This window comes from Trachemys scripta, chromosome 11 (assembly GCF_013100865.1).
Source record: "Trachemys scripta elegans isolate TJP31775 chromosome 11, CAS_Tse_1.0, whole genome shotgun sequence".
In the NCBI taxonomy this organism is placed as follows: Eukaryota; Metazoa; Chordata; order Testudines; family Emydidae; genus Trachemys; species Trachemys scripta.
The window spans coordinates 21,492,075-21,517,209 of record NC_048308.1 but is presented as its reverse complement, the minus strand read 5'-3'; the positions used below and the strand labels follow the sequence as shown (position 1 = coordinate 21,517,209).

Below are 25,135 nucleotides of genomic sequence, written 5' to 3'. Positions count from 1 at the left end.
TTGTTTTGATATCTGACACAACATTTAAGAACTGAAAAATTATCAAGTAAATCACATACTAGAAACATTTTCCTTTAATAAAAAAATATAGTTGTAGACTTTGAACACTTTGAAATTTTTGTTAATGTTTAAAATGCAATTTGAAATGCATGTTGTTTAAAAAAAGCATGAAATTACAATTATTTAAAGTTTATTATGACAAAATTAGCTATTAATACCTTGCTAAGTATTTGAGAGGAAATGTGTATCTTGGTCCTTCTAAGGCTAAGGACAGATTTAAAACAAAACTCTTTCTTTTCCCCCCAAAACTTAGCAGGACAAAAGGAAACAATTATTTCTGAGCCAGGTTAGGCGAATGTAATAAAATAAAAACAAAATGCGCAGAAATACATTAAAATGCATTTGTTTTGTCATTATAAATTTGAAAAAGTGATCGTTGACAAGACGAGGAAATAAGCTGAAGTTAAAAATAAAGTTCTTCTTTGGTCAGCATGTTGGATATATTCAAAGACATTCATAAAATAAACATATTTTTAAAAGTGCTTTGAATTTCACTGTGTAATTTCTGGCCAACAGAAATTACAGTTGTATCTTCAAAGTTTATTATATGTCAGATCAGTGGTCATTGTGCAGAAGGAATAAGTTAAATACTCAGCACTTTAACCTGTTCAGTTATCAAAATGCAAATATAAACATGATAATTTCTCTTTATATTTGCTATTTGATAACTTTCTGACATTCTTTTGCAATTATAAAATATTTAGGTTTGATATTATGGAAGGTTATGTAAATTATTCCTCAAGAAAACAACAGTATAAACCACTAAATGTTTTGGCAAAAGGTTCTTGACAGTATTTATTTAAAAAATACAAATTTTGTGTCCTGAATCACATGATCTGAAGCATGTGTATAAAAAGAAGATGTCCCAACATCTTGGCACTTTTCTTAGACAATGTTTAAGTGTAACGTTTGAATTCCTATAGTTTAAGAACAAAACACTTTATGCCAGGTAATTGTTATTGCATGAATATCCTTGTTTTTCTGCAGCATTATTAAGAAAAGCTGTCCATACTTCACCATGTTGTTACATGTGTCTGTCTGCTGATTATAAAATGTGTTAAACAGTATTTAAAAAACAAAAAAATGCAGAGCCGCGCTTTGATTTATTCAGCGAACAAAACATATGCTCGCTGTTCTGTTCTATGTAATTCATATGATCAATAAAATTATCTTTAAAAAGAGCAACTTTGGCAGTTAGAAGGATTATACTGCTGAACAGGGAAAATGATTTACTTCTGCTTTATGCAGTCAACTTCAATGCTGTTGGACCAAAAGATGTTTTTTGGCTCACTGATGTATTTTTAATGTATTTGTTTATTATTTTTAATCTTTAGGATAGAAGCTGTATATTGTGGCTGTTATCCACTATGTCCTAACGCTTTGGTGTATCCAGAAATATTTCCAGGTAGTTACTTTAATGCACATCCTTTTTGTTGAAATGTAGTACATGATTCATGTAAAGTTTGAGAATAAACTTAAGCAAAAGCAATTGTTTATTTGGCAAGCCAACATGTTAGTGTTAAGGAAAATGTTATGTGTTTTAATACATTAGACTAAGTTTATATTTACCATCTGTTCTTTCAAGATAACACAAAAGCAAGTTTTGAAATAGCATTCTTCATTGTTAGCATACACAACCCATAATGATACATTTTTATAAAAAGGTCAGTGCTGCTGCAATGGCTTGCAGATTTTGTTAATGATATACAGAGAGAAAAATAGAGGCCTGAAAATCACACCAAATTATTTAAACATTTAATACTTAATAATATGCAACTGTGGTACAGGATACACACTAATATAGTACCAGTTCTTTGAAAAATCTCATCACTAAATGTATCACATATGCATTGTGTTACATTAGAATAATGTAATTGAATCACCCAAAGGAGATGTCTAAACAGCACAACTACACAGTCTTATTTAGCATTAAACATCCTTGTGAGCTGAGGTAACCTTATAAAATCATGCTTAAATAATGTAAAACATGAGGCGGCACAGAGCAATATGCATTTTTAATTAGTAAAGTGACTAATATCGAGTGTGTGCTTTGAGGTTTTTGTTTCATTAAAAATGTATCTGTTTTTCCTGCAGCTGAATATCTGTATTCTACACCTGAACAGCTTTTAAAAAGGCTTCAAAATTTCTGCAAGAGACCAGATATTGTAAGGAAACATCTCTATAAGGTAGTTGTTCAGAATAGTTTTACAAGATATAATGCCATATTGAAGTACAAAGAAAAAAACTTAAAAAAACAACAACATTTAATTAACATACTAATGTTTAAAGGAAACATGCTAGGGAGGGATATTAGTTATTACACTAACAAGGATTAATTAAACTAGATGCCAGTTGTATTAACCTAGGTCTTATGAAATACATACACTTAATGCATGCTACATGCTTTTTTTAAAATTTATTGTTTTCTAAAATGACTGTCCTTTACATTTGGACCCAAGAGGCTTATAAAAATGAACCTGGATTAATGTAACTCATTAGTTTAAAAGGAAAGTAAAAGAAAGATCCTACAATTATACTAATGAGGATAAACCTACCTTCCTATCATAATTTAATCTGCAGTCCTCAAGAAGTCGAGGTGAATGACATCAGGTAAGTTCTTTTTGCCCCTTTTGGAACTATTTTGTCAATTATTGTGAATATTTAACTCTTTGTATTAAAAGTTTAAACGAAGTAAAAGTTAACTCTTAATGTGCTTTTAATTTCTTATATGAAGAATTTAGAAGAAAGTTTACTGAAAGCATCATTTACTAATATTTATCCCACCATTATTTTTTGCAATGATTTCTTTAAAGAAATAAAACTTTAAATTGTTGGAATGTCCAATAAAATTCTGATCCATTAGTCTATGCTAAACTTGCTTTCAGATTTTTAAGATGCATTTGTACACCAAGGTAGTAATTAAACTTTTCTTTAGTTATGTGTTTGTAGAACATTACTGATTTTTACATTATTTCACTAATAACCTATTATCACATGGTGATGTTTTGATAACATAGCTATTATTTTTACATGTGCTAATGTGAACATTTACAACACTGAGTGCTAAATTAGGGCTCTTACAAGCCTCGGGTGCCCTGGGGACCGGTGCAAAGCACATTTCCTGAGCGTGATAAAGGCATAACAAGTAGCATTTTAAAAAACATCTAGGTCACTTAGGAGCCTGAGACCTGTTGAAAGTCAATGGGACTTAGACTCTTAAATCACAAAAGCACTTTTAAAAGTTTCCCCAACATCTTTAGAGGTCTGGAGGAGCCTGGATAGAGGTGCCCCTTGTGATACCTGTTCAACAGGGTTAGCAAGTGCTCTCTTTTTCTCTGTAGCCACCCCAGCATGCGGGTAGTGGACCTGCCAAGTAGATCTCTCCTAACCTGGGCCACTAATACTACCAGAAGCACTCATCCTCCTATCCCCATGCTCCTTGCACTGTGAACCAGAAAATGTCTGGCCTCTCCATGCATGCATCACCTGCTCCCTCCCCTCCTTTAGCACACCCATGCAGAAGGAGGTATAATTTAGTCCTGAATGTACGTTTGACTTATTTTGTGACCTAAAAATAGTCATTTACATAATGATACATCAAAAGAAGATGTTGTTTCTGCAGGAAACAGTTAAACTTCAAGTAAAAAAGGAGAGAACCAAAAATGCAATTTAACACCCAATTTCAAGCTCATTATCTTTCATTGTCTATTAACTTGGCAATGGTTCAGAAGGTAGCTCATAATAGTTTAAAATGCTGACTGAACACTTCCAGTATTCAGCATTACTTCTTGAGTCAGTACTATACATGGAGACTTCAAAGAGAAAACAGTTCTTAAATGTTTACCTTGACATTTCCCAATTTTTTGCGTTCAGTTAGCAGTTTTCTTTCACATGGATCTACCTTATGCATATGGATCCCTAGCTCCTGCATAAAGGGAATGCTAGGATGCTGAAAATGGAAATAGTGGCAGAATAAACATTGATACTAAAAGGGTATGATATCAAAGTATGGTGCAGAGAGGAATGTGTGCACAGCCCCATAAGCAAAATGCTTCATTTACGTCCAGTGCCTCCTTTTGGGAAAAAAAAAAAAAAAAAAACCACACTCCTTGGTGAATGAGTTACAAGTAAAGTGCCACCACAGAAATGGAGCAGTTTATCACATCACTTCGAGTTGCACATTATTAACCCTGCAACTGAGTATTTGCAAGTTTTAAGCATTTGTAGTAGTTTTTGAAACAAGTAGCATTGGAAGGACTGGGAAAAAATCATTTTAGAATTACAAAACCAGAGCTTGATCCAAAGCCCGTGACAGTCAGTACAAAGATTCCCTTTGACTTTAATGGGCTTTGGAGCAGGCTCTGAGAATGTGAATACACATAGCCCCAAATATACAAGAATTGTTTATTTTGCAAATAAACTACCATTAAAAGGTTCTGTAAGAATATCCACTTAGAAATGTGTTGTAAATGAAATACTTCTTCAGACAGTTGAAACTAGCAGTAAACAATACCTCAGCGGTGAACTCATCTGGGGCATACACAAGCTTATTCACAGATATTAGTTGCTTTACATTTAGGAATCCATATACAGTATGTACAGTAGAGATACAGGGAAAGAGAGAAAAGAGATCTGATATGGCAACTTGCTCCTTTTTTCTTCTTTCATAACCTTTTCTGGCATGCTCCATTACTAGAAGTTCAAAATACAACTGTCTGTTCCTACAAAGAGACATAAAAACTCTATAAAGGCAAAAAGAATATTTTTCCTTTACATTTTAGACATTTTTTCATAAGTCTTGAAATAGAAATAAGCCTTTGCTTACATTTTCTGCTTATTTTTGTTGCCATTGTATTTATTAAGAGTATCGAAAGAAGTCAAATACATTACTGCATTATTCTGTCGATTATATGCAGTGGTTGTGCCAACTTATAAAGTTAGAGGCAAAGGAAGATAGAATGATACTTGTTACAAAAAAGGCAATCAACTTAAAAAATGTAGGACACCAAAGGCTGTGTTGTGACTAAGTCCTGGGTGCACTGTGAAGTATAAAGTGAAGCCAAGTACCTCTGAATGCCCAAGTAAAGCTGATATCTACCAGAACACAAGGCCTGGAGTGTCACTATTTGTGTTAATGGAAGTTCAAACAAGCAATCTCCCCTCCAATACCATGCAAGTGAACAAGCTAACACAATAGACTGTAACAGTGAACTGTATATTACATAAATACATATTTATAGTATTTTTAAAACATACATAAGTACCGTAAGTACCTAATAAGGACTTTTCATGGTACACACTGTTTACCCTTTATACTTTAATGGCACTGAAAGCTCATTTTAACTTGAATGCTCCATCCCACAATTGATTAACAGATGAAGAGGGGATAGTTGTGTCAAAAAATAATGGATCAATTATTTGCTCTGCTCTAGTTTTATTTAGCTAAAAGTTGGTCTTTGTTTTTGTGTATTCTAAGCCAGTACACTCACAGTCAGAACTAAACTCATAACAATGGTGCATCAGCTCCCAATGCCAGCTTAATGAGCCCAGCCAGGCTTTCTATCAACTTCAGCTCATACAGGCAAATTCATTCATATATCAGTTTAACTGAGAGCAGAATTTGGCCCATTTTCTGATATTACTATTATTATTTCTGTAACACCACAAGAGTACATTATATACATATGAAAAGACACATTACCTGATTTTTATCTCATTTACACCAGTTTAAATCAAGAGTACCTCCACTGAAGTCAGTGGCATTTCACTGGTGTGAAACCAGTTTAAGTAAGTAAGATTCCAGTCATGCCTCCTTCCCCTGCCCTCAGTAATTTACAGGTCATGCAAAACACTAAGTAAACGAGGCAGCATAAAACCGAGTAGTACTGGTCCATCTGCCCAGTACTGGTAGGGACCCCAATACCTGGTCCTTTTAAAGCACCACACTGCTGCTCAAATCATGCTATTTAGTAGAACTAATCGGAAAAAAATCTGATTAATCATTTTTAGTCAGGATTTGCCAATTAATCGAAAATGAACTGGTTTTTGGAAATGGTTTGATTTTGACAAATTTCTGATGGACCACAGAACCTCAAAGCTTGCACTTTCCGGGTTTCCAGACTCCCAGTTCCCTTTCAACCTCCCATGCAGGCTACCAAGAACACATCGGCTCTGGCAGCCTACTAGCCTGGCTGATATGGAGCTGGAGCCTCTGCAAGCCCTGGAAGCTGCCGACTAGAAACTGGTCTGACATGATTCTTGTCAGTTTTACTGCTGCCCAGTGGTGAAACTGGTCAGTCTCTTGTTCACTTGACACCAAGAGTCTGTTCAGTTTTAACACTGTAATGGGCATATCAGTTTCAGCAGCTGCCAGGGCTTCCAGGGTCCCTACCTGTTCTGCAGCCTGCCAGGCAGACAGCCAGGGTTCCTTATGAGCATATATTGTTTCTAGAATGAAATATTTCACGATTTCAGTTCCATGAAAATTTCTGAGGTTTTTTTCTTTGTCCTAATTTAAGTCAGAAAAAATTGTTGAAATCTCAAAAACCATTTCCCAACCAGCTCTCCTAATTAGGCATAGGTTGGTGTTGCAGTCTGAGCGGGCTTAGAGGGAGTGCCAGGAAGTGCACAAAAACCAGTCACACACCTGCACAGAGTGCAACATCTACCTGCCCTCTCCAGTGCACAGCTGGCTAATTTCATTGCTATGAGCATGGTGTGGGCTGTTCTTGCTCTTTTTGGGGTGTCATTCACCCCCCCCAGAAGAGTAGCACTGGAGAGCAGAGACTTGCAGTTCTATGCAGTTCTTATACAGGTCATCCAAGAGCATGGGAAAGCTTTACTCCTTAATCACTCCTCCCCTCCCCCACGAAAAAATAAATTGCTCACCCACATAAAGGCGAAGAAGAAACTGTCCTGTTATGAACATAGGAACTGCAATATTGGATCAGATCTATGGTCCATCTAGTCCAGTATCCTGTCTTCAAACCATCCAGCACTGGATGCCTGAGAAAGTCTAAGAACCCCACCATAGGCAGATGTGGAATAATCTACATGTGACATTCCCACGCAAGGTGTCATACTAATCTCTAATAGTTAGAGATTTGCTTAAACCCTGGAACATGAGGTTTTATGTCCCTTCCCAAAACTCTATGGGTACATCTACACTACAGGGGGGAGTCGATTTAAGATACGCAAATTCAGCTACGTGAATAGCGTAGCTGAATTCGACGTATCGCAGCCGACTTACCCCGCTGTGAGGACGGCGGCAAAATCGACTTCTGCGGCTTTCTGTCGACGGCGCTTACTCTCACCTCCGCTGGTGGAGTAAGAGCGTCGATTCGGGGATCGATTGTCGCGTCCCGACGGGACGCGATAAATCGATCCCCGAGAGGTCGATTTCTACCCGCCGATTCAGGCGGGTAGTGTAGACCTAGCCTAATTTACTATTATAATTCTGGATATTACTGTTATCTGAATAAACATCCAATTACTCTTAGAATCTTGCTACATCTTATGGCGATGAGTTCCACAGTATAAGGATACGTTGAGTGAAAAAGTATTTCCTTTTATTAGTTTTGAAGTTTCCCACCTTTCAATTTTAGTGAATGTCCCCTTGTTTTTGTGTTGAGACAGGGAAAATAAACGCCTCCAATCTCACTTCTCTATGACATCCATTTTATATATATATATATATATATATATACACATGTCCATTCTTATTTGTCTCCTATTATTACATTATTTGTAAATAATGCCAATCTTTTCAATCCTTTTTGAAATGGGATGACCAGTACTACACACAGTATTCCAGATGAAACCATGTAATCAGTTAATACAATGGCATTACAACATGTTCTGTATTATTTTCCATACCATTCTTCATGCATCCAAATATCTTGTTAGTTTTTTGACCATAGCTGAACATTCAGAGGTCTTTAATGAGCAGTCCGCAATGTTCACCACATCCTTTTTCCTGAGCTGATAAAGTTAATTTAGAACCCTGTGAGGTGTATGTGTAGTTCAAATAATTCTATCTCATGTGCACTATTTTGCATTTATCAATAATGAACTTCTACCATCATGTTATCTATTCACCTAGCCTAGTTAAATCCCTCTGTAGTTCCTCATAGTCTTCTAATTAATTTTGTGTCATCTGCAAATTTTGCTACCTCACTACTCACCACCTTCACAAGATTAATAAAGAAATAATAAGTGTTAAATAACATCAGACGTAATATGGAACTTTGAGAAAACCCGGTGCTATCTTTTGCTGTGACAAAAATTGATCTTTTGTCTCCTGTCTCATAGCTATTTTTTGATTCATGACCACACTTTGCCTCTGACCCCATGATTACTTAATTTCTTCAGTAACTTTTTGTGAGCAGCTTTGTCAAAGTCTAGGGGCATGTCTACACTTACCTCCAGAGCGATCGATCCAGCAGGGGTCGATTTATCGCATCTAGTGAAGAAGCGATAAATCGACCGCTGAGTGCTCTCCCATCGACTCTGGTAAACCACTGGAGCCAGAGGCGCAGGCAGAGTCGACGGGGAAGCATCAGCAGTCGACTTACCGCAGTGAAGACGCCGCGATAAGTAGATCTAAGTACGTCAACTTCAGCTACATTATTCATGTAGCTGAAGTTGCGTAACTTAGATCTTTCCCCCCGATACCTCCCCAGTGTAGACCAGGACTAAGTAAATTTTATATCTACTTGGTTCTCCCTTTCCATTACTTTAATGTCACATTCAAAGAATTCTAATAGATTGGTGAGATAAGACTTGTCTTTAGTTTCTCAGTTACTTAGATGTTCCATTGCCTTCCTTGTTAGAAATATACAAACAAGCAAGGAAAGGTGATTCACACAAAGTCATGTCATTTGGATTGTGTCGGATAGACAGGCTACTTTTTAATTCCAGGTGGTTTTATTTATTATCTGTGATATTGTTATTCTGATTTAAAAGTATTTTATATTATAACAATAGCAGGGAACAGACGATGCATCACCCTGCACCTTAAAATTGATTGTTAAAACGTGGAGAAAAGAAGGAAATGTTAAAATTAATGAGCAAAGAATTACAAGCCATGCTGGTTTGAACAATGGAAGATGTCTGGTGTACTTCTCAGATGGCTTAAGGCAGTTAGCCTCATGCCTCAAAAAACAGCCAAGTCACAGACCCAGTATTTGAACGCTTGTTTCCAAAAGCATTTGGTGTATTTGAATGTTGAGTTCCAAAGGTAATTACTGCATTGGTCAAGTTTGTCCTCTTAGATTCGTCTCAACCTAATTGTTACTTTAAAAAAGAGGACAAGGTGGTTTACAGGGTTTGAACTGAGCCAGTTCAAAGTGGTTTAGTGAACTGCTGTTTTCTTGAATGTTGGCATATTGTGCTCCCAATGTCAGCTTCCTATTAAATCAACTTTAGTTCTTATGGTTGCAAAGATAATCTTAAAAATGTTAATGGAGCAAAAAACTGATGCTGCGCTGTCTACCTGAATCTGCAGATATCCTGAAGTAATTGCTCTGAGAATAGGGTGAAATGGCACTCTTAATTTGAATGAAATGTTAACTCTGAAGTCTAATGATGATAGTTTAAGTGGCAATGTTAATTATTTCATTGTTGATAAAATCATACAAGAAAGAAGGGAGTCCATTGTTTTATGGAAAATTACTCTTCTGCTAGTGAAATCTTGTTTTCATGCCTCCAGTGGGAGGAGCTTGTTTGGTGGGTGGAGCTTGGAAGTGTACCGATTCTTCCTGCCTCCCCCCCCCCCCCCCCCAACTCAGCCATTGGTGGTTTAGGAACTTTTGGTTGACTTATATTCCACTCCTTTGAATAACAACCAGTGAGAGCCTTTGCAGTTTTATACAAACAAACAAAAACCACACAAATATTCAGTTGTGTAATGGTAATGGCTTATCAGAACACCATAAAACCCAAACACACTTCCACTGATGTACACACAATGGAGAAAGACATTATAATTTATTTGTATCCTATGGCAGGTTGTTATGAAATAAAGGCCAAAAAATCAGGACTAATCTGGTCAAATCAGGACTAGTATCCACATTACTGCTACTCAGTCCTGCCAATTTTACTTCAAAAAATATTTAAATTGAGTTTAGGGCATGTGAAAAATTATAGATTAAAAATACTGGAGACTGAAGTCTTCCATCCACAGAACTGATAGTAACACAACACACAATAAACTTCCATATAATGCCCCTGCCATGGTCTGCCCTGTCTAAAGGTGGGAGAGAGAGTCTGGTCTTCCTGCCCATTCAGTCCTTGGCAGCACCTCTGCTGAGACTGCCAACCACACTTACAGTTGTTTGTTGGCATGAATACTAGTCTAATAGCAAATAAACTGAGACTGCCAAATAATTTCCTGTAGATCATTAAAAAAAAAATCAGTAACTGAGTCACTACTGACCTGGATCAGATTTGAACCAGTGGCTTAGGTGAACAGCAGGCATCATATCCCTTTCTTAGTCTTCCGGACTTTCCAGCCCCTGTTGTTTACATTATTTAATAGAAAGTGAACATTAAAAATAAGCATATTTGTAAATCAAGTTGTGCTAAAACTCATGATTGCACCATTCTTAAAACAAACTGCACAGTTCCTACTTTTGGTAGAGTGATGCTTCACCTGTGACTGTCCCTTTAAAAATGAAGTTTGTTTCTGGGGGGAGGAAATGAAATCATCACTTAAGCATCTCTTCTGGTTTTGTTCCGATTTAAAAAGTTCTCGGTCAGACATGAAGCCTCATAGGTGCAGCAACGTGCTGATATCAGGCGAGGTGTTTGCAGCAAACAGCACTTGTTTACAAAATTGTTCCATCCTAAGATTGGGAGTCTAATACTTTGATCCAATCAGAGGGCAGGATTTTCTGACCCTGGTTTACAGTAGTACTTATACTATCTGCACTACTTCAGAATCTACCTCTGAAGAAATGAAATAGTTCTATATTAATAAAGCATTTATGTTGTTTTGTTCACACTAAGGACAGCTCTTTTGTGTTTTAGCAGCTCGTGTTCCTTCATTTGAATCCTTTTCTTTTTCTCATAGGGTGAGATGGATCAGTTTTCTTGGGCAGCACTACGTGGTAAATTCAGGTCTCTGCTCACAACAGAACCTAGGGAAGATTTGTGACAGATGGGGCTAAGTCACAAACTTGCAGCCTAAGGCAGAATCTGTAGAACTTTCCAGAGTGTGCCCATATTTACCTGATCAGAGAGAAAAGAAAATCTGCAGAGGAAGCTGAGCCTGGCTGCTTGTCATAGCTGACACAGAGCCATCTGCCACAAACCTGTGGCGGCTTCAGATCTCCAATCCCTGCCACCACCCCAACTCAAATTAAATACAGATTCCTAGAGACGTTATGATGGTTACACATGTCCTCGGCATCACATGCAGGAGACTGTTCAAAAAAAATATGTGGCTTGTTGTATAACCGCACTCATGTATCCCATATGTGGTGCCACATTGAATTTCCGGTTGAATCTGTTTTTATCCTTTGTACTGGATGACATGGTGCCTGAATTCTTTCTTTTTGCCGACATGATGGCAGCCAAACTGCAGCTTCAAACGCTCACACTTGGCTGGGTTTCTACCTAGGTTGCCAGGTTATCATTGGAGCCTTATTGTGTCCTCAAAGGGCCACAGGGCCTGAAAGGAGGATCAGAGTGCTACTGGACTAATTGGGCAGCCATCTACGAATTGTTTGTAGGCAAAGCACTTTTCTTTTTGCAAATTAATAACTCTCTGGCACAGGGTTTTTAAGTGAAGGTATTAATAAGGGGTCTGGCAGGTATTCCCATGATTCACAGTTACATTTGCATTTAATTAATCTTAAAGAAAGCTGCAAGATAAACAGCTGTAATTCAAACTAGCATGGGAAATATGCTACATGGTGCCATCTATCCGATAAAATGAAAGCTGAAACACTTGTTTTATTTCTCTCAAGGATGGAGAACAAACAGATAACAGTCAAAATACTTCCAATAAAAACCAGTAGTTTTTATGTAACTGCAGTTCATCAAAAATCTTTGCATTCAGTTACAAATATAATCTTTTAAAGATAAATCACTTATGATTCTAAGCATTAGGCTGCTATATTTGTTGATGTAAAATGTTTTGAAGATTTAGATTGTACAATAAATTTTTAATAAAGTGCCCACTGCAATTTTTAATTAGCATATCTCATTCATGTATAAGTGTGTACATCCATCTGTATGCTTATCACTGTGCATATCCTTGTGACAGAGTCAATGAATACAATTGTGTCTTTATCTGATGAATTTAGAATCTGTTTTGCAAATGATAATAAAATATTATAACAACTCTAAGATTTTCAACTGTGTTCTGGGAAGAAGCAAGAGGTAAACAGGAATTCTCTCGGTAAGTCATTATGGTTTAAACTCTGCTAACACTGCCATCTCTTAATTGACAAATAAGCTTTCAACTTCCCTAGTTTGGGGCAAGATAGCTTCTCTTCCCCCACCTCCAAAAAAGCCTCTATCACCTGAATACTAATTGAGTTTTCTTCTTTAGGTTTGCTAGTGTTTCCCCCAATTCCACAGTACACCCCAGTTCCTGCCATTCAGAGAGGAATGTACTGAGTAATATGTTTCTTTCTTAAACATTCTCTATTATCCATACTTGTGAAGTCTGAACTTACAACTCGGAAGTGATAGTTAATCTATTTTGTTATACCATCAAGCAGTGTAGTGGTCTCAGCTTTTACAGTGTGAAAGATACTATACGCATACCAGTATTCCATGATTGCTTTTTGTTGATCAGGGAAATTATTACATGACATTCTGATGGGTCACTTGTAAACATTGTGATGTTTTACTGATACTGAAAAAATGTAATAGGACAATAATCATCTGTGCATGTATATTTGCTTCTCCCTATTGGTACATACACTAAAATTACTGCAAACTTCAGCTTTAAACTGACCACTAGAAATGTAATGCAACAGTTAAAGCTGTTATTTCATCCTGACAGTCAGTCCAGATGTTGCTGCACATAAGCAATACTACTACTTTGCACTTGTATAGTACTTCTCATCTGAGTATTTCTGCAAATATTAAATGTCACAACATCCATGTGGAGGCAAATAAGTATTTTAGATGGGGAAATTGAGGCATGGCATGGTTAAATTGCTTAAAATATCAATGTCAGAACCATCAAAGGGACCTAGGAGTCCTGATTTCCTGCTCAAGCCCATAGGCAACAATCCCCTCACACATTGTTCTGACACCCCTGCTATCCCAAGGCATAATTGTGAGTTAAGAACATTGAACCTTTTCCAAAAGCCCATTAAAGGCAATGGAAAGACTCCTATTGATTTCAGTGAGCTTTGGATCAAGTCCAAAGAGAGAAGCAGGCCTTAACTCTGGGGTTTTTTTATTATTTTTTTTTGTTTCATCGCTGTTAGTTTAATGTAATCTTTTGTATGTGAATTACAGTTGATTTTTTTTATAAATGTGTCTTTGGGAAGTTAATTGATTCTCCGCTACTGATGAAGAGTCATTGAAACCTCAGGGAGGGATAGAAGATTATCTTTCTGTTCAGATATTTATGTACCCCCATTGCTGTAGTAATGGAACACATGGAGGCACTTTCATGTAGACCTTTTCTAGATTAGGAAAGTGGTCAAGTTTAGGTCAGACTTGGGTGGGAGGGATAGTTCAGTGGTTTGGGCATTGGCCTGCTAAACCCAGGGTTGTGAGTTCAGTCCTTGAGGGGAGTCACTTAGGGATCTGGGGCAAAATCAGTACTTGGTTCTGCTAGTTAAGGCAGGGGGCTGGACTCGATGACCTTTCAAGGTCCCTTTCAGTTCTATGAGATAGGTATATCTCCATATATTATTATTAACTAGATGAGCCTGACCTGAACTCAACCTTTTTCCAAGTCTAGTCAAAATTTTAGATGATGTGACAATTTCCCTAGAACCAGTAAGGTTCTTCTTTTGAAAGGAAGTGGAAGTCCCTATTACTCTTTGAGGCACATAAATTCTTAGAAATGTTGGACAGGAAGGGACCTCAGGAGGTCATCAAGTTCAGCCCCCTGCGTTGAGTCAGGATCAAGTAAGCCTAAACCACTCTGACAGGTGTTTGTCCATCTTGTTCTTAAAAACCTCCAATGATGAGGATTCCACAACCTCCCTTGGAAGCCTGTTCCAGAGCTTAACTACCCTTATAGTTAGAAAGCTTTTCCTAATATCTAACCTAAACCTCCCTTGCTGCAGATTAAGCCCATTACTTCTTGTCCTACCTTCAGTCGACACAGACACTAATTGATTTCTGCCCTCTTTATAATAACCCTTAACATGTTTGAAGATGTTGTCAGGTTCCCCCACAGTCTTCTTTTCTCAAGACTAAGCATGCCCAGTTTTTTTAACCTCATAGGTTAGATTTTCTAAACCTTTTATCATTTTTGTTGCTTTCTTCTGAACTCTCTCCAATTTGTTCACCTTTCCTCAAGCATGGCGCCCAGAATTGGACACAGTACTCAAGCTGAGGCCTCACCAGTTCCAAGTAGAGAAAGACAATTACCTCCCATGTCTTACATACAACACTCCTGTTAATAAATCCAGAATGATATTAGTCTTTTTTGCAACTGCAGATAAAATTTTTGATCCATTATAACCCCCAGATCCTTTTCAGCTGTACTACCACCTAGCCAGTTATTGCTCATTTGTAGCTGTTCATTGGATTTTTCCTTCCTAAGTGCATGTCAATGCACAACTTGAAATGCTTAGTTTGTGGACAGAATGTACCCAGAAAGTTTATATGTCAGCAGATAATTAGAGAGTGTTTGTGGATCTGCACATGCTCATTTATTCTTCATACTAATAGGATTTAGTATTTTTAAAGTCAAAGAGAACCTGTTATGGACTAATATCCTGATTCCCCTCCTAAGAGGAAAGACTTATCTACCCCCTATAAGGGTTCGATTTGCACCCACTTATGTCTGCAGAGAAAACTTTTGTAAATAAGGGATTCACTCCCTAGACGCCAAGAAGAGCTGTCGGGGGAGAGGCTTTCCTCCATGATTACTTTAATTCATGGCTAGGTTCATAGGAGGCCCACTGATGGAGGATGCCTGAGAAATGTTTTGTATAATCAGCATATCTCCTAAATGGACTAGGCCAACCCCCTTCCTGGTTAGCACCGCCGGTGTTCTGGGTTATTCTCACCTGTGTCAGGCTTCCTGGCTCAGCGGGTGGTATAAGGTTTGTGAGAGGCTTGAGCCAGTACTCTTCCCCTCAATCCCCAAAGAAGAGGATTTCCACCACAAGAGGCCTGCAGCCTGGGTGCTGCTATAGTGTGAAACAATCACAAAGTGTGTGTTTGCTGGTGTTTTTAGTAGTTTCTCAGGACCAAGGAAAAGTCAGCCATTCTGCACAAATTCTTCTAAAGCTTTTACTTTAAAAATGTTCTAGATACAAAATTTGGTTTTCAGTGCTGTAGTCCATACTCATATGAGTAGCCTATATTTACTGAGCTACTCATGCAAGTAAGAGCTGCAGGATCAGCCCTTGCCTTTGTTTATCTTGTATCTATTATTGTTTCATCTACATTGAAATAGGAACTGCGAGTTCTTTGATATAAATTGTTAGTTTCACTGCAGGTCTAGTAATTGCCCTTTTGATCTTTGATTAAATGCTTTTCTGTAATGTCTTACACCAGTGGCTCACCACAGATAGCTCTCTGCCATCTTCACCTGTAAAACACTAGGGCTCTGAGCCTACACTCCTTTCATGTCCGTTTAAGTTACTGCCTATTTTGAGCGTTCTGCGAATGCAGGTTTGTTCCATAAGGAAATAATTTTTCCTTCTCCTGTAGAAGGAGAGAACAGCTCTGTCTACACAATGGAAATTTTTGCAAAATGTTCTGGCCCTTGCTCGCACCAGTTCAGTCTCATGTTGGTAGCATTGGGAGTCCTGGTATAGACATGCTGCCATCCATGTTTTATGCCCTGTGTCCTCTGACCTTGCACAAACTTGTGGTAAATCAGGATGCTGAATTTTTCTATACTGACACCGGTAGGCGGTGCATATAAAAGAACAGCATTAAGCAAATTCTGCTTCTCCATTACACCTGTATAAATCTCCAAGGGGTATGCTCCAGAGTAACAGGACAGATTCTATCCCTCATTTATATTTTTAAAGGCAACAAATTTCCTTTGCTCAGATGGATCAGTGCAGACATCAAGGAGCACCTTAAATTGGAAACATTCAAGGGGAATATTACCCTGTAATGGGGCTAAACTCATTTTTACTAAAATACTTTAAAAATGCTTCACTGTGTTAAACTAGGCTTCATCTTGAAGTGAAATTTTGCCACAGACGTATGAAGCTTTGCAAATAAGGTTTTATAATAGAAGCACTGTCAGAACGTTAATTATAGGGTAATAAATAGCAATGCTATATTATCCTCTGATATTTCCTTACACTCCTAGTGAATATGCACAGCTGTTGTTGAAAACTGGTAATCCAGTACTATATAACCATATTACATCTTGCACTTACAACACACCCTTCATGTAAGCAGCATCATAGAGCACTTAACAGGGAGAAGAAGCGAAAGCTGCTTCTAAGTCGAAGCCTTAACTGAACAAATGAGCTTTGAATTTTAACATAAGAATCCCAGTCAAACCAGAATTCTTGATCTTGCCAGGAGAGGCATTCCAAAGGCAAGGAGCATGCCAAATACAAAGTCTTTGCTCCAGCATTATGGAGGCAGTACTTTAAAAGCCAGCATAACTTAACGATCAATCAGGACTAGACAGAGCAATAACATCACAACTGAAGGAGGCATAAAAGTTGTACAAAGCGTTTGTAATATGGAGGAGGGAGTGGAATTTTAACAAGAAGAATTAAACTCTGGAAGAGCCCCTTTTCTTCTTGATGAGCTGGGCTGGCTGTAAGAAACCAGAGAGACTTCCAGGGCCAAAAGGATGTAAGTGGGGGGGTAGAGAAGGAAATCAAGGTTAAACGAGGCCAATATGATCTAAAAATAATAAAAAGCGAGAGCAGCCCCGCGGAAGTGCACGAGCCAGCTGCAATGCCGAGCAGTTCCAGCGCGAAGGAGGGAACCAAGTGGGGGAGACGGGAGTGGTTCCGCGCACAGATCGATGCTGTCACGCACAGCACATGCCGGAGCTGCGTCCGTTCTCGCACGAGCCGGAGCTTGGCACCCAGAAGATGGTGTGTTTGCAAGAGATCTAGCAAAGGCAGAGGCAGGGAGGAAAATACCCCCTGGCTGGGAAACGTGCATGTTAGGAAGCGAAGGGCAGCAAAGGCTGGTTCGCTGGGGGCGGAGTTGCCCCTCGAACTAAACGGGCGTGGCGAGTCCCGATTGTGAAACGCTCCTGGGCTGGGGGCGAGTCCCTCAGCCTCAGGGAGTCCCGACAAGGAAGAGAAACGTGGGTCGAGCGAGAGAAAGATGTGTAGGGCTGGACAACGGGGATTCGGTAGTCAGCGAACGAGACCTAACGCAGGTGCCAAGCGGAGCCAGGCCTTAGTGCCCATCCACTGGCCACCTCCTTTTGGTTTCAGGGGACAAACAGGCTGCACAGTCTCCAGCGGAACGGCAACAGCTTCCCCCCAAGAGGGCAGGGTTGGGGGGGGGTCTTCCCAAGGGTCAGAGTTCCCAGCAAAATACTGCTTGGACGTGCGAGCCTGACACTGAACGGGAAGAACAAAGGGGGGGGGGTGCAGCTGAGTTGTGAGCAAATCGAGCCCCGGCTGCGCCGCCCCACACCTTCAGCACAGCGTGCCTCTGGAGCCTCAGGCCGGAGCCCAGCCCGGGGGGTCAGCGGCGGGGATGACTAACAAAAGCAGCCGCGTGGAAGCAGCCATGTCGTCTGAGGCTGCAGAGCACTTCTTGGGAGCAGCCTCCCCCGACGTGTTCTCCTTTTGTCGCTCGCAGCTATGTTCTCTGGCTTTCACATCCACTTGGCTGTTCACACTGGAGCGCTAACGCTGTGATACTAGGCCAGGAAAATAGAAGCAGCAATAAAGCAAAAATCAAAAAAGGGGGAGGGGGGCTGGACTGGCTCTAATGAATCGCTTCGGTTTAAACACTTAATTTAAAGCTTAAAACGCTTGGTGAGTAACGATGGGGGTTATTTTAGAAGCAAAATATGCTTGAGTGGAGTATTAATAGTCTCTCCCCCCCCCCCCCCCCCCCACACACACACACACTCTTCTTCCTTCCAAGAGGTTCCCCAGGCCCCTGGGTACATCAGCAAACTGTCCTCCTACATGCTGGAGCGTGCAGCTGCAGCTCGGCCCCGGGCACACACCTACCCACAGTCACCATCGAATGCGCTTTACATTGACACAGATTAAAAACGAAGAAGGAGAGCAGGGACTTTCTGAACAGTCTCGGTGCTCCCTTTCGCAGGGGCCGTCAGCTGGCACATGGCAAACGCGGGACAGGGGCTGTTTGCCTTACTATAATCTGTAATTAGGGATCCCACACTCTCTGGCTAGCCCTTTGTGGCAAATGACAAATATTCCACAGCATCTCCCAACCCTGGAATAAACACATTTGCACCACGAGGGAGGAGGTGCGGGGACCTCTGGAGACGGGAGCTGGAACTTGCTTTCAGGGGGGTGCTGGTTTTTTTTGGGGGGGGGGGGGGGGTGCGGGAGGTCATTTAAATTATGACCCGTGCAGCTATTAACCCTTTGATTATCTCAGGGAGAAGCAGAAAGAGATGGAAATAAATGAGGCTTGTTATGTTTCTCCCCAAAGTTTCCATTGCGATTCTCCACCCACCCCGAGCTATAGTCGCGGCTATTCTTAATTTCTAACCAACGTGTCGTTTAAAAGCAAAGTTATTTGCTCGGCTCAGTCTGGGCTCTGCATACGTTACTGCTGCTGACTTTCTCTCCTCTGTCCGGGGTGGGGGTGGGGGGATCTCCCCCTAAAAAGGAACAAGAGGGACCTGTGAAAGGGATGCGGCAAGCGAGCGGATTTGTTAGTTTCCCGGGAACACTGGCTCATATTCTCCAGCACAGCTGTCAGGAGCAGGGCTGGCTCTCCCAGCGCGGTCTGACAGCGCCGAGTCCCCGACTCGCCCCCCGCGTTCTGGGCAGCACAGATCCTGCTGTTGGCCCGGCCTGGGAATCGCTTCTAATAAATCCCCCAGAACAGGGGCACGGGCGCGGGGACTGTAGGGAAAAGAGAGAAAAGACACCGCTAGTTTGGCGGGGAGGGGGGAGCAGCAGTGAGGCGAGGGGGTAGCAGCTGAAGTCCTGTAGCAGTGCCGCTCTCCCATACGGCTGTGTGCAGTCATCCCTGCTCCAGTTAGTTATCGCTCTGTTTTATTAGGTCTTAAACTCCCTCTTTTTGTCCTTCCTGGCTCTGCACCTCTCGGATCCCTTTGCTAGGAGGTTTGTGTGTATCTCCCCCCCGCACACACACCTTTTGGCTCCAGCATTTTTGATGCAAATCCCCAACCCAGGCAAAGTGAGCCCAAGGAAGGTGTAATCCGTATTAACCATGCACGCACGAAAGGCTGCAGCTTTGGCTGCTGCAGAAACACTGGGGGCACAGGCAAGGAAAAATCTGACATTTAGTAACACTTCCTTCTCTTACCTAGCTCCAGAAGGGGACCCAAGGTGAGGATTTATGCATTGTCGGGTTTTAGGAGGGGCTGAGGTGCGATCCTCAGCGAAAACAACGCTTGCTTTGCTAGATTTTGTCGTTGATTTTTGATCGGAAACTTTGTTCCCTTAAAAAACCCCACGTGCTGTAGAAAGAATGTTAACAACAGAAGATGTGTTGTTCTTTGGCAAGTGCGTCGTTACTAGCTCAGAGGGAAACATTTACTAATATCCTTGTACACCATTTATAAATAAATGACCAACAAAGCCAACAATAATAGCAGCAAAAATCACTGCTCCCCGGGATCGCTTCCCCCCCCCCCCCCCCGGTGGTTAGTGGCTAGGCAGTGTTATGAAGTTTAGGTCCAGGCGTGGTTTGCATTTGACTTTTCCCTATGTGGTGGCCATGCTTGTCAGTCTGGTTTGCTGGCGTATTGAAAGGCTAGCCAGTAACCGGTCAGAGCAGTGACTGCGTATTCCGAGTGAAATCCTGGCCCCACTGAAGTCCGTGGGAGTTTTGCTGTTGACTTATAGCGGGGCAGGATCACACTCTATGTTTCAGAACTGTATCTACACTCAGGCACTGTTGGCCTTTTTCCTTAGCCCAATACTGTATCATCCACATTTCCCCGGGCGTTAGCAAAGTGTGGGTTTCCTATGACAAGGTGTTGGTGTCTGCATAAAAAGGGAGAGTTGAAGATCAAATTAAGGAGAGTGGGAGGGATCCTTGCAAAGGGCTTAACCTTTAGAGCTTTGAAGGCAAAACAAGGCAATTCATTGGAAAGACATGTCTGTAAACAATGATAATTAGCCTTTTTCAAAATCATAATACTGATTAAAATCTCTGATTAATTATTTATTCATCACAGAACCTCTTTGCAGACCTGGGAATACTGATTGAAAACTAAGTGCCTCCTAGATTTTGTATTGCAAGTGGGAAAGAAGCATACAAAGGGGCTAAGAGGGGCATGAAAGAGGAATCTAAGCAAACAGAATTATTTCAAGATCTGATACTTTCTTCTTCTTTTCCTGTCAGTAATAATCCCCCCCCACACACACACACACACAATTTTGCTATTATGAAAGTGTTTCTTGTTCTGAGTGCAGGTGTTAGACTAAATTCAGTTGGTACTAAAATTGCAAACACACTTTCGCTCCTAGGAAAGCAATTGAAGAGGAACTTCTTTTAACTCCATAATAGCAGGTTAGGCAGTAAATGCACACTGATGGTCAACTAGCCAATTATGGTATAAATATCCCTTGTTTACAGAGAGGTGTTAAATGAGCCTTTAGAGTACAAAGGATCAGACTGTCTAAGCTACAATTTGTGTTTCATCCCATTATGTCTCCCCTAAAAAGGCCTGTGCCACTGTAGGTAATGTGCACACTGAACATGCTATTCTCTGTTGATTTTAGTTTGCTTTATTTCAATGCACACTCTTGTTTACTTTTTAAAATTTAAATAAATGTCAGCATTGTATAATTTCCATGTTAACAAAGCGGTGAGCAAAATCCCTTCTATGTTTATAAAATATTATTGTTTAATTCACATAGTTTAGGAATTCCAAATGTTGAGAATAGGAACGAGGCCAAATACCATCTGTTTATAGCTATGATGCATCGTCATATGTGTACTTAAAAAAAAAAAAAGCTTGGTCCACCATGCCACTATTTTATTTGTTCAGAATATGGTGTGGAGTTAAAATCGCTGTCTGTCATTTGCAAGATTCTCTGGAGTAGTTTAAATTTAAACAGGAAGGGAGGAGAATTTATTCACTGGCTTTCTTTTTCTATCAAATTAATCAATGGATTATCGCTCCACCACAACCAGTGAAAATGCTAGTTGTGTCACTTTCACCCAGCCTTTAGTATTCTGGAATTTTAATTTAGTCAGCTTTATAGATTCTGAAAAACAGCATGGGCAAGATTTTAAAAAGCGATTAACGACTTTGGATACCTCATTTTTTGGGTGTCGACTTTCATAGAGTGATATTCCATGATTTTAAGGCCAGAAGGAACCATTATGATAATCTAGTTTGACCTTCTGCACAGGCCAAAGAATCTCACCCAGTAATTTCTGCATCAAGATCATAGCTTCTGCTTGTGCTATATCATGTCTTTTATAAAGATAAGCACTCTTGATTTAAAGACTTCAAGGGATGGAGAATCCACAATAGGTCTCTATAAGTTGTTCTAGCGGATAACTACCCTCACTGGTAAAAATTTGCTCCTCATTTCTAATCTGAATTTATTTTGCTTCAGCTTCCAACCATTGGATCTTATGCCTTTTAGATTAAAGGACTGTCTACTATCCAGAAATTCAAGCCACCTTGAAAGGCTCTGATTTTCTACAAGTACTTGACTCCCACCCTCTGAAAGCCAGGCCCCTGTAGGATGGCTCAAGTTGGGCTCACTAGTTACTTTTGAAATTGAAGTACAATATGAAACAAAATATGCACTCATAAGGCAGGGAAAGTATGCTAGTTAATAATTAAGTATGCTACCAATTATATTGCAAAAATACCTGTGAATATTAGTGGGTTTAGAACTCCAAGTTAAAACCCTGTTAATTGAATTGTCCGTAACTAACATTCTAAATAAAAGGTAGTGTGTATACTTAACAACAAAGGGAGTATCCCTGAGTTAAGTAGATAAGAAGATTTTTGTTCCAAACCCCAATTAGTTAGTACGTCAAGCCTTATAGATGTCTTCGTACCTTTAAGAGCTGGAGAATCCCTAATAAATGTACTTAAACTTCCTAGTGAGGGCCAGTGTGGTGAATGCAGAGATTAGTGTTAGCATTACTGTGCTTTCTCAGTGCATCACAGCTGCACTTGATCCTGCTAGTGATAATGATGCTTGGAATTACTGAGGTGTCTGGATGTCACATATGGAGTCCTTTCCCCAAGGATGAGGAATAATAGCTGCACTCAGGTGGTATGGGGAGGGTAAGAACAGATTTGCAGTTGTGTCTGTGTCTGGTGCATGGTGACTCTCAGTTGTGCCGATTTATTAAATAGAAAGGTAGATTCAGAACCAGGGCTACATCTTCCTAGCTCCTGCAGCAGGGGCAGTTGTACTAGGTTTGTAAAGGGAGAGATGTACAGGTGGGGGGGAAATACTATAGTGCTGTTCCAGGATTGACAGAATACAGCATCAAACATTTTGTGGTCAAATTCTTAGTAATTTTCATAATACCACATTTCAGGAGACTGTACGCTGTGCTAAAATGCCTATAACTCTGTTGTTTGAACTTCTTAGTTTCTACTGTTACATTTAAATTACAGCATCTTGAATTATTTAGCTACACCCAGTTTAAAAAGTTAAAGCTTCTTTTGCTACGGTGCACAGTACTGTGCTGCTGTTTCTTATAGCTGATCGTGAGACTTCAAAAATCCTCTCCCTTATCATTGTGTCTCCGCCAAAAATCAGTCGCTTAGGGTCTCATTCTAGTAAGGCTGATTTTCCTGTTAATTACAAAGAGGAAATGCACAAAGCACCATTCTTAATTAACCACGGGTCCATGGCAAAACAGTATCCATCAGTATAGGTTATTTGGTACATAACAGCGTATATGACTTGCTCATGCTGGCACATGTAAGTGCAAACACGAGTGGAAAACTAAGACAAAGGGCAATTTCTGACCTGAAAGTTTGCACCAATTCATAAATGTGAAGCTTATATAGTCCCAGCATGGACTTATACAGTCCCAGCTGACATTCCTGCTTCAGATATGCGGGCATGCATCCCTGTGTTTTACTGGTATTCCATGGCTTGTTATCCCATGTTTCCGAAGCTGTGACAGCTATCAAGACTGACCAATGATAAGGTGGGAGGAATTAGATGGAACCCCTTTATTTATGTATCATTTCATTTTTACATGATGGAGTAGTTTTATGAGATACACTGACAGAAACCGTTTTCTAAAGTTGGTAAATCCCATGTTCATTCCAGACTTGTTTCCATGCAGTTCTTGTACATTAGATCACATGGCCAGTGGAGAGGGAATTGTATTTGGAATCTCCCGCAAGTACACAGATAAATTCTGCCCAGATGATGGTGGGTGAGCATATGCTTTTGATATTACACTACAGTTAATTTAAAGTAGCATCCAAAGTATATGCTCACCCACCCACCCATCATTACACGTAACCTGCACATCAGTTTTGTCCTGCACAAGAGTCATGTGGGGAAATATGTATACATTAATTATTTTCAAATAGAACATTTATAGTGTGGTCCGGAGGCAGATATCCATGAACTTTGGGGGTCCCCAACCCAGGGAAGGCCATGGCCCCTGGCTGGGCAATTAGCCAACTTAGCTAAAGGGAAGATCAGCCTACTGCACTAGGCTAAAATGAAAAAAAAAGTGAAGGCATCTTCAGTTGAAGGGCAGTCTCATGTCCCTGACTGAATATTTCCTAGGAAACTTTGAACTGTGGCCCATGGTTACGGTATCTCATTCTGCCAATGTCAGATGCCGTTGTCTTGAGTCTCAGTAAAATATTATACAGTGTGGGAGAGAGACTGTTGTTATTGTTATTTTATTATTATGTAGCTGTAATTCCAGTAATGCTTGCAATGTGCTAAGCACTATATAAACATGTAGTACCATAACCTTTCATGATGCTTTATAGAGGTTAAGAGAGGCAAGGCATCTACTTTAAAGAAATTACCATCTGTATTTGGTGAATATGAAATATGAAAAGGATAGGCAAAGGAAAAGGTCTAAGGAAAATCAGGATGGGATAACGCTAAGAGCTTGAGTGATAGGGAGGAATCTGGAATGATGGAGTTCTGTTTTGGAAGCAAGATGAGCAAATGAGGTTTTGCTATGTTCAGTGTAAGGAAATGGCAGGACAGCCATGAGGAGATATCGGAGCTAAGAAGAGCTGCAAGCTAGACAAGGGAGGGTTACTGATGTCAAATGGCTATGTACTGTAATTCACTATTTGTCTGGCCAGTTGTCAGTAACTCTGAGAAGAAACTTCTCCCATGTGGAGGAAGAGAGGCATGATGCAAGCTAACCAAGTGCCCAGGTAGGGTGAAATCCCAGATTCTAGCCCTGAGAAGGATTAGTGACTAGGTAGCTACATAGACTTTGCCTACACTTTTGGTGGCATGTACAGTACATGTAACTACCCACCGCAGTGGAAGGCAGACTACGTGCACACTCACTATGGAGAGTAGCTACAAGTGGCAATACAAGGCATGCAGGGAGGAGGCAGTGGGACTCTATGCTGCTAAACACAGCAGTGTAGATGTGGAGGGCACTGCTTGGGCATGTAGAGAGCAATGTAGTGTATAAACCCTAGGATTCAGGCATGTAGCGCATCCTACTCTACTCATCTAAGCAGTGCCTCACCATCTGCACTGCTGTTTATTCCTGTGCAAGTCTGTACTCTGCATGTCACCATAAGAGAAGACCTACCCAATAATGC

At 40.2% G+C, this 25,135-nt stretch overlaps 1 protein-coding gene across 6 annotated transcripts in view; it reads left to right on the top strand.

Moving 5' to 3' along the window:
• The window catches only part of GTDC1 (glycosyltransferase like domain containing 1), a 262,957-nt gene extending 250,546 nt beyond the window's left edge, over window positions 1-12,411 (top strand). For 5 of the 6 annotated variants that reach the window (XM_034785559.1, XM_034785557.1, XM_034785556.1 and 2 more), the window contains 3 exons: window positions 1,395-1,465; window positions 2,155-2,246; window positions 11,132-12,411. In XM_034785559.1, the coding sequence (XP_034641450.1) occupies window positions 1,395-1,465; window positions 2,155-2,246; window positions 11,132-11,215 (247 nt within the window). In that variant the 3' untranslated portion in view covers window positions 11,216-12,411. Of the gene's footprint in view, window positions 1-1,394; window positions 1,466-2,154; window positions 2,247-2,640; window positions 2,671-11,131 lie in introns of all 6 variants that reach the window. The other variant, XM_034785558.1, reaches the window with a different exon arrangement.
• The last annotated feature ends 12,724 nt before the right edge of the window (window positions 12,412-25,135 follow it).